Raw genomic sequence first — 10,407 nt, forward strand, 5'->3', positions numbered from 1 at the left:
GAATCCCAAGTTCTCTTCCGTTGATTTTTAATTAATCCAAATTTTTAATCTTCTAAGGTATTAATTATGGTTAGGTACGAGTACATTCTCACCTCACCTATCTGGAGAGGTGCTTGGGTTGCTGGGACTCTCGATGATTTTTTATAGAGTAGAAAATTTTTGTAAAAGTACTATTCTGGATCCTTTGTTCTTTTTGTGCGGAGCCTCGCCAAAGTTAAAAATAAATCTAACTGGTACCCAAATTCTATCTGACTAATACTTTTAAGAAATTGGCATTTGGATCTGCTGGCAAATCAAAAATTTAAACCTGTCTATTACCAGATACCTAATGACATTACCTACTTAAATTTATTACAATAATAAACTCATTCATTCATTACTCGTAGAGCACCGAAGTCGGCCGTCCGAGATCGGGTGGAGTGTGGGACAATCTCGTCTTGTGTTCTCAGTTGCAATTCCTTGAACCACTTGGCATCGTTCCTGCTATTCGCAAGTCCGGTTTTCGTGTCGCTTTGTTTTTATTTTTTGTGAATGTTGGCTAGCTTGACTTGACGGTTCCTCCCTCAACCAAGTTTACTTTGTTTAGCGATTTTTTTCAATCGGGTACCTATTTTACCTATATTTAGTTTGTGTCGGGTACATAGTTGTTTGATATCAAAATAATTTATGAATCCGCCTACTTCTAGTGAGTGCGGTGATTGTTTGAATTATAAATAATTAATTTTGTGATAATATAAACTAGATAAATATACTTCATTCAATAATTCTTATTTTGTGTAGTGACAGCGTGCGATTTTAACGAAAAAAATTCGCGTATAATGAATGAATTATCTAGCCAAATAAAGATTGGAGAAGACACCCCTCTCGAACCAGTACAAAATAACAAAATTTTTGTGAATACTGCATTCATAAAAAGTAAAACTATTGACCGGACAGCAGGTTTAGGTAAGTTTCTTTTGTTTGTTGACAAGCGTTATTGATATTACCTACCTACCTACTTTGATAATGGCGCGAAATTTTAAGGAAGTATAGTTGCTCACCGTGTTTTGTTTTTATTTTAAGGGAAAACCTCTGCAATGGATGTGGAAATTAATACAAAAATTCCAGTGCACATACATTCAAATAAATTCAAATGTGGCTTGATAGTGGTAGTAACTGTAAGCACTCTGAGTGCCATTATCAGCATTTCCTTGGCTTACTACCATTGTGTTACTGTGAGTTTATTACAAGATCAAGTGAACTTTTTGATGATGAAGATGGAGAATGTCACAAATGGGCAGAACTTAAACCCACCTAGTTTGGCATCAAGCAGTGCAGAGGCTCAAATAGCGAGTCCACAAAGCATATTTTACAATAGAGATTCGCTAAGTATTAATCTCAGTCCTCCTGTACATCCTTCGGCATCACCTAGTCTGGCATACAATAAGACCATGCTGGAAAATGGTAAGTTTTTCTTAAAGTACTATTTAAACTTCTACGAAAACAAATAGTTTTACATATTTATGAAGTATTATGTGCTTTGTAATCAGCACCAGAGCTTCATTTATGATTAACTTCTTTTAATCAAATTTTTATGTACTGGCCTGTTAATGGTAATTTACAATATATTTTGACTAAATAAAATTTAATGGAATTAGATACATTATTTAATTTTAAATTACAGTAATTTGGCAGTTCAATAGTGGTAATGAGTCGTACTATCAGACACTCATATGCAGTATGTTTCTTTTTTCAGGTTTATTTGTGACTCACTTTAACGGTGCTTATACAGAATTGAACATGGGATTGGATTGTGAGTATGAGATAATTTAAATTTATTTTTTATTGCTGCTTCGCCCATGCAGCAAATTGTGTTTGTGATATACATCTGGGTATACCTAATTAACCAGGTTGCCTCCTCACCTCTCTGGAGTGGACTGGAATTGGGTATATCAATTATTACATGAAACTACTCCTGTCTGACATCTGCATCTTTTGCAGAAGATCCTTACCCATATTGGTTAATATAATAATTCAATTAATTATACCCATGTCCATTTTCCTGATAATGAGGTTTCCTCAAGTCGTTTCCACTCTTTATAAGAGCATTGGATGTTAATAAAATTAATAGATGTAGGTAACTTTGACTCAGAAAAGGGGTAGGTACTAACTCACTTAAATTTGAACCTGCTTTTTAATTTGTGTGACATAACTGTTTAAACACTGTCACTCTTAATAGGTTTTGTTACTCCAATTAATCTAATTCGTAGGTAATCTCATTTGAGATTCTACAGGAAAAGATTAATTGTAATATATTGACAACATAATTTTCTCAATATGTAACACTTATTTGTGTTAGAAAGTCATATCATTTGTTCATATTGTTAACTTGTGGCTACCACTTTTGTTGGACAATGGACAAAATATTACCCAAGAATTGTTTAATTATTCACATAGTATAACGAAAGATAAATAGAGTATTCGTATATCTAAGATCATCTGCGTCGTAGTCTATCTATTGTGTTCTTTTGCATGTAACGAGAGGAGCATCCATGCATTCCTAAGTAGGCAGACAGGACGCTTAAAATAACTCTTTCAATTAGTCTGCGTAGTTAATAATTGTCCGTGTCAAAAGAGAAGCATAACTTCTTCGTTAAGCTTAACTTTGCTAATGAAAATATGAGAAATGAGAATAAATGGGGCGATTTGCATGTGTCTATTTCGAACACGTAACAAACATTTATATATTGTTATAGTATTTTTTGTATTATTATTTTAAAACTTAAATCATTAGCAATATCTCTTTTCTGAGGAGGAGTAATTGGCCGTACGTATTTTAGTAGATTCAGGCGCCAGTATATACCTAGGTACAGAAGTAACGTTACTTTCGCCCGCGTGTATAGTTACCTACGTCCTTCTTCATACATAGCTACCAATGGCCTAACGTAAAAGACGGACAAACGAACACATTCACATTAAAAATATTAGTATGTATATGTATATATATTCCTCTGAATTTACAATTAAAAACTTTAGTACCTATTAAAATTAAGGTAAATTCGTCATTTGTTTCAGCCATCATCGGTCCGTGGGTGCGCGACAACAAAGTGTCCTCTGCGAACAGCTACGACAAGATCGAGCTGGAGAACAAACACGTGATCATAAAAGAGCAGGGGCTCTACATGATATACGCGCAAGTAAGTTAGAAATTATTTTATCAAATAAAATCGCTGTTCCATTTCACATCATTATAAAAAGAGTAACCGCGATATAAACGGCGTCCCGCGTACCATGTTACAGAGGTTGACTTGGTCAAGTTAGGTTTTACACGATACGACTGACTCGGATCATGGTAAAAACTGCACTTGATGAATGTGCATAATCCCTTAGTTGCCTTTTACCACGTCCATGCAGGAGACAGATGGAAAGGACATACGCTAAAGTGCTGGAACCTTGAAACGGCACACCTTGAAAACAGGTTCATGGCTACATATTCAATTGCCTGAATGTGCAAGTTGTCTTACCTTGTTTTTTTCTCGTAAGGCATCATAATTCTATCTCTAACCTACTCGCATTGAAATAAACACTTATCCTCTCCAGATCCAGAAAAACAGAGGCAATCCTTTCATTTACTAAGAAGTATTTATTCTACAGGTAGTGTACCTAACCCACGAGCCATGCTGCTACTACATATGGGCACACCAGCCCACAGCCTCCCCGAGACTCCTCGCCACTTGCGCCACGAGCAGCGACTCGAGCGAGAGGCCGCTCAGCCGCTCGCAGATCTCCTGCGCAACGCAAACCGTGACGAGGCTGTACGAAGGTGACGTCATCAATCTAGCCCAAAGGGAACATAATAGGACCGTTTGGCTCAGACCGGGGTATTCCTACTTTGGATTCGTCAAGATTGCTTCATAGCGTGTAAAATGAACTTAGTAAGTGATTTATATGACTAAATGTGTAACATATTTTATAAGACAAAAGGTTAATAGATATCGTATTCAACACAAACTGTGACTAAACTATGTATATGAAGGTGAAGTCGTCAATCTGGCTCAAACAGAACATAAAAGGCTCAAGCATAGTATTCCTATTTCATATTCGTCAAAATCGTCTAATTTTTCATTTGTCAAAATTACATTAAGATACATAGATGACTTGTCCACATTGACATAATTAATTTGATACTCTAAGCTTGTCCAACATAAACTTTGTTTAAAAATTTGTTCACTGTCACGCCGTTATCTTGCAGTGCGCCTTGAATCTTATGTACAGTAAAAAATGAGACATACTTTTTGTTATTTTGACGTCAATTTTTTTTTGTTTAATGGGTGCCTTATTTTTTACATAATTAGATTAGGTAAGTTTTGGGGGTTATCCCGCCGAAAGTAATAAAGAAATTATAGGTACAATATTTAATTTCAATATGAAATCGATTCTATGAAGCCTTATTTGTAACGTAATTTTAGAGTAGGTAAATTAAAAGTTTGTAAGGTAATTTCTGAGGGTGAATCCCGCCGAAAGTGTTAGGAAATAAAAGGTTCAACTTTGTCACCTACAACAACTGCTTATTCGATATTCCATACCAGATTCAATAAAAACTCTATGAAGACTGAATATAAAAATTGTGTTTTTAAGAAGCACATTTGAAAGATGAACACTAAGAACTATAACAAATTGTATTACTCGTCAGTATCAAAAGCGTCCTAATTGGCTAAGGTAGCTTTTTCCTAAAAAAAATTTTATAATAAGAACAGGCCCTATATATTTTTGATTTAAGAAATTTTCTTGTCAATGAGAAAAGGCGTAGCTTAGCGTAGTAGTTGTATTTTGCGTTATCTTTCTTATTTATTATTAATACCATTATTATCTAATTAATTTTATAGTAGTTATATTGTTAGAAACAACTTAATAAAAATGAATTTCATCAAAAGAGATAAGTTAACTTAGCCAATAAAGATTTTTTAAAGACAGTAATCAATATTTAAGCGATAGTTATCTAACTAATTAAGAATTGAATGATTGCTCAAAAGGCATTTACTTATAATTAGTTAAAATATTTGTACAAAAAAGTTATACAAGTAAGTACTTGTGTTCTTGACTGTACACAGAAGATACCACTAGCGCCATATTTTTAGGCGATCTCCATGTGGACTCGAAAGAAAATTCTTTTGAGTCAAGTGTAATAAGTTGTATATGTTGAAATATTTTGGAGGGTGGTATGCAAAAGCAATAAGCACAGTCTTCCATTATTTCGAAAAGTATAACGTAGATATTATGTAAGGTTGCTAACTTACTAGCTACAAAAATCGATTAGATCGCTAAGACAGCTACTCGAGCGCTAAGAACCCAATCATGTTGGCCTCAATTAGACTGATTCTTTTTTGTTTTGTGGCTAGATGTTGCAAATAATAGTGTAAGACCTAAAAATGATAAATTGATTTCTGGTGCTACTATATAAAAATACTATAAGCACTGATCTCTAAATTAAAGTATTGTAGGAGTTTGTGGTTTATATTTTGTATATCGTTTAAAGGCCAAGGTAAATATGTAGATTATCTAATATGAAAGGTATCATTCCTTTTAATCGCTGATAATCGATGGCTCAAATATTTAAAAGGACAAAATAATATCACTATCACAGACATTCTCGATTACATAATAAAATGAGCAGTTTATCTATTATTTTTTACCAAAAATATGTCATAAATCGACCGTTAGGATGGCGTAAATAAAATATATGTACGTTTTTGTATATATAGAATTCAGCATTTTAGGGACCCGTCTTCCTGACATTAGTTTGGCAGCCCACATACTTTTCAAAATATACTAAAGAGCTAAATATTGTCCGAGTTTATGAATAAAGTTCCTATACATAGAATTCACGTCCATTTTTCAAAATTGTTTAAGAGAGTAGGTACATATATATTTATACTTATACCTAATTGGAAATCATACATACGTCATCCTTTGGAATGCATTTATCTTTGTACACACAAATGCACGGATTTTGTAATATCGTAAACAAAAAAATACATTTAGACTTAATGATGCAATTTACTATAATACTAAAATTAGTGTTGAATTGTAAGTTTGTATGTACAACAAAACCGCATATGATATACAATAATAATTAACCACAAATATTTAAAACTGATTAATTCCTGTTAAATTAGCCTGTTCAAATTGATATTCCTATTCATTCCATTTTCATTATTTTCTGCCATAATTTAGTTGCATTAGTTAGTGATGTAATATCTTTAAGTTTTCTAGTCAAATTCATTATTACTATGTTTCGTAAAAATAATTTTTGACTCCGGAAAACAATGTTACTTATACTACAGTATGATTGATGCCTTATCTTAGTTTTATTACCACAGTTTACATGTGTTGTACTTAGTTGTGTAAGATTATACTAGTGCCTTAATAAATGGTGCCATCCAAAAAAAAACTTTTATTTCATATCATCAGAACAACAATGATTTTATAGAAAGTCGGTCAACAAAAGAATGGACAATACATATGTGGTTTCGCTCTCATGGGTTAAAAATACCAAACCTACTATAACTCCTCCCGTAGCATGGCATGCGCGACACCGTTTTTACTGTGCGGAAGACTATCCCGGCTATCCCGTTCACGTCATTATAAAAATCGAAACAGCGATAGTTGAAACGGAGGCGGCGCGCGTGCCTGGAAGTTGTCAGTCTCTGTTCCAAAGATCAACATGGATGTTTATATTTTCCTTACAAACAATAATACAAATCCCTTTTTATTACTAGCTTAATCACGTCTATATCCCTTGTGGGGAAAACAGAGCCAACAGTCTTGAAAAGACTGATAGGTCACGTTCCGTTGTTTGGTTGCAATCTGTCAGTTAGGATCCAAATAGTGACAGATTGCTAGCCCATCGCGTAAGAGAAGAACGTCAAGTTTATAAGTTTATCCCTCAGTCGCCTTTTACGACATCCATGGGATAGAGATAGAGTGGTCCTATTCTTTATTTCGTTGGTGTCGGGAACCACACGGCACTCTTATAATAATATTATGGATATAGCAAAAACTCTAATCGAATCGCGAAGCAAAGTTTGTTTGCCTTTTTATGGGAGTCTCGCCAGAAGAATTATTTTTAAAATTGACTGGAAAGCTTTTTGCAGAATCGCCGAGGAGCCCTGAAATTACCCTCTTAATAAAACCCCGCACCACCCTTTCCACACATGAATAGTACCTGGGCGACGAAGCGGTGCTCGATGGACGTATATATAGCGCACTGAAAGTGCGCTTTCACTCGAGTATATTTATTGACATTCGGTCTTCCTCCAACACCATCAACTCCCACAACTTTTAAGCGGCTCAACCGATTTTGATCAAACATGTCTAAGAACACTCGCACATTAATCACTAAAAACACTCGCGCGTAAATCACCTTTAGCCCAAAAAATAAATAAATTAAAATCGCTTTAACCCTTTGTGAGCTACCACAGACAGACAGACACGTCAAACGTATAACACCCCTCTTTTTCCGTCGGAGATTAAAATGGTGTGACAAATCCAGTTTAATAGTCTATCACTGTCAATATTCACACAACTGACAATGACAACAATTTATCAAACTTTCAACATAACCTAGAATTTTGTATTTTGTGAATTTATCAAAAATTCGTAAAATACTTGCGCAAAATGTTAACAAGGTATGATTTCTAAACTTTTCGTTCAGTTTAGTTGAAACTGTAAATTTATAGTTTCGAATATTAACACAATATTTGTAACTTTACTGTAACTTGTTAATTTTCCAGATTTCGTCTGAGAAGAGATTTTAGGATTGTGTCTAGGTATTTCTCAGATAAATCTGATAGCGATGAAAATATATCACAAATAAATAAGAAATCACAAGATGTGAACAAGAAGAAAGATGAAAATACTGAAAAAATTCAAGAGTTGCTGAAATCAATGATGGCTCAACCTAAAATATCGGAGAGTGAGTACAGGGAGAAGTTTGCGACCGCCCCGGACATACCAAGAAGGAGGAAACAAAGGCCAGATGAGATTGAAGTAAAAACAGAGAAAATTGGTTAGTAATCTGGCAGTTATTGTGTTACTCGAGCCATAGAATACTTGGACAGTATTGAAAAATTCTCAAGTTTATCTGTTACATTATAATTTGCCATTATTATATTATAGGTTGACTGTGAGATAATACTTTCCCCATAAAGGTCACTTGTTGTAGCTTTCAGTCTTAATAATGTATTAAATAATTAAACAAGTAGTTTAACTGTCCTAACTGGGATCATATTGCTATTTTAAGTAATTAAAGTATTCACAATGCACCTTTAATTAACTCAAATAGTCTAACTTATAAGATTTATTCAAATAAGGATAAGGATTTTATTAATTCATAATGTGGATTCAATAGAAAAAAAAATGTTAATGTGGATGAGCATACTATACTTTAGATATAAGTATCATCCCATGTTATCTTTTTGCAGAGGAAGACATTACCAAAGCAGCTAGTAATGTCGCTCAGGCTATAGGTGGAGATGTGAAGCAGACGGAAGCAGAGTTGTTGTCCAAAGTGCTTGGCAAAATCAACCAATCTTCTACTACATTAAGGTAAATTTTTCTTAAATTCATTTTAATTGCTGGAAAAACTAGTGTCCTGTTGTACATTATAATAAAAAACAAAACATGCTATGAGGGCTGGTGATTGTCGCACATACTCCCTACAAACATAGGAACAACTGGGACCTAGATTTTTATTTATTAATATATTACCTTGAGTCTAATAAATAAACTACTCCGTCACTGATTAAAAAAACAATTATTAAATTGTAAAGACTTGAACTTTTCCGATCTGGAGACAGTAGCTACATTTTTGTCTGATTGTTATTGTAAACATGGTGTTTTCAGTGATCTTCTAATTGGGATGAAAGTAGACCGTTCAAAGGATGGTGATGACCTCCGAAAAGATGCGAAGATGGACAGAGGTCAACAAGTAAAACGGCTTGTTAGCAAAACCCAAGAGGAGTTACAGAGGACTCGGTACTCACAGAGGAAGAAGGAACCTCTGATGAGAGCTGAAAGGTCATCAAAAAGGTTAGTCAATTATCTTTTTGTATCTAATGTGGTCTAAAATCATTCCCATTTTTTTTAAAGAGATATAGCAATATGTCCAAATTCTCATTGAATAGGAATAGGAAAAACGGAATAAGTTTTCACCCCTGGTTCCTCTCCAGAGGGAAAGAGGGCAAATCCTTGACTACTGCCAAAACAATAATTCAAGCCTCTTTCTTAGAGGGGTAGAAAGAAACAACATTTTGCCACCTGCATACCCAGAATAATGGAGATGATAATTTATTTATTCCACAGCTTACCACAAGCAGCCACTGTCAACATATTCGGCGGTGAACCCCTTGGCATCTTCAAGGCCAACGAAGGCAACCTTGGCACGAAACTAGACGTGTGGGATGGTCTGAAGCAGCGAGAATTGACTCTGGCCACATCTCAACCGCCAGCCAATTACTTCCAGAAAATGATCCTGTGGACCGAGCAGGGGAAAGTGTGGAAGTTCCCTATCAATAATGAACAAGGTGGTTTAGTTTGATTTCTACTAGATTTTGTATTTTTTCATCAATCCTTAAAAAGTAACTTATGCTCGATTTCAGATAAACATTCACATAAAGTTATATAACGTTGGTCGATCAAATCGATTTTAAAGACTTCCATTCAAGCATGTGCTTATAAATCTGCTTGTCTGACTCCAAGCCTTATTTGCTCTGCAATCCTATTTTTCTGTAGGTGTTTTAAATTTCAACATTTCAGGTTTAGAAGAAGAACAGACCATCCCATTCACAGAGCACATATTCCTTGACTCCCATCTTGAAGGCTGGTGCCCAAAGAAAGGGCCCATAAGGCATTTCATGGAACTCGTGTGTGTGGGACTTTCGAAAAACCCTTTCTACACGGTGCAAGAGAAGAAGGATCATATCATGTGGTACAAAGAGTATTTTGAGTCCAAGAAGGATCTACTGACGGAAGTGGGGGCGTGGGACTCTGCAAAAACAAGTAGTGAGGCGTCTACGTAAATTGATATGCATTTTATAAATATAGGTATTAGTTATTTGAGCGACTTTAATTTTTACACAAATCTCTTGTTTACGGCATACACTCACGTTGTATCTTGGATATTACGATGTTTCACGCGTACATGGAAAACTGAAGTCTCCTGTAGCAGCGACATAGACTATGTAACTACTTATGAACTTAGGTTTTGCAATTCTGTTGTCAAGCCTTATCCTTGACACGTGATCTAAGCCTTAAATATATGAAAAATATCCCTAAGTGAAACGAATGTCTAGGATTGCCGTCACGAGCTGTATCCAAAACCTTTCTCTTTGAGTAATCAACATTTATTTGTATGAACCGAAATAATTT

General features: G+C 34.8%; 2 protein-coding genes across 3 annotated transcripts; both read left to right on the forward strand.

The window, feature by feature from the left end:
* Positions 1–396: 396 nt before the first annotated feature.
* On the forward strand, positions 397–5,014 carry LOC106129830 (uncharacterized). Of its 2 annotated transcripts, XM_013328518.2 has the most exons (6): positions 397–603; positions 781–945; positions 1,063–1,443; positions 1,736–1,792; positions 3,055–3,176; positions 3,634–5,014. In XM_013328518.2, the coding sequence occupies exons 2-6, from the start codon at positions 819–821 to the stop codon at positions 3,895–3,897; spliced, it is 951 nt and encodes a 316-aa protein (XP_013183972.2). In that variant the 5' UTR covers positions 397–603; positions 781–818; the 3' UTR covers positions 3,898–5,014. The 2 variants fall into 2 exon arrangements, with proteins under 2 accessions (XP_013183972.2, XP_060806121.1); XM_060950138.1 differs by having other exon boundaries at positions 397–945.
* A 2,522-nt stretch (positions 5,015–7,536) lies between these two features.
* Positions 7,537–10,095, forward strand: LOC106129831 (small ribosomal subunit protein mS31). Its single transcript, XM_060949414.1, has 6 exons — positions 7,537–7,667; positions 7,773–8,047; positions 8,463–8,586; positions 8,884–9,069; positions 9,343–9,563; positions 9,796–10,095. Exons 1-6 carry the CDS (start codon positions 7,657–7,659, stop codon positions 10,056–10,058), a joined length of 1,080 nt encoding a protein of 359 aa, XP_060805397.1. The 5' UTR covers positions 7,537–7,656; the 3' UTR covers positions 10,059–10,095.
* Positions 10,096–10,407: the final 312 nt, after the last annotated feature.

Source organism: Amyelois transitella, chromosome 3 (assembly GCF_032362555.1).
Source record: "Amyelois transitella isolate CPQ chromosome 3, ilAmyTran1.1, whole genome shotgun sequence".
In the NCBI taxonomy this organism is placed as follows: domain Eukaryota; kingdom Metazoa; phylum Arthropoda; class Insecta; order Lepidoptera; family Pyralidae; genus Amyelois; species Amyelois transitella.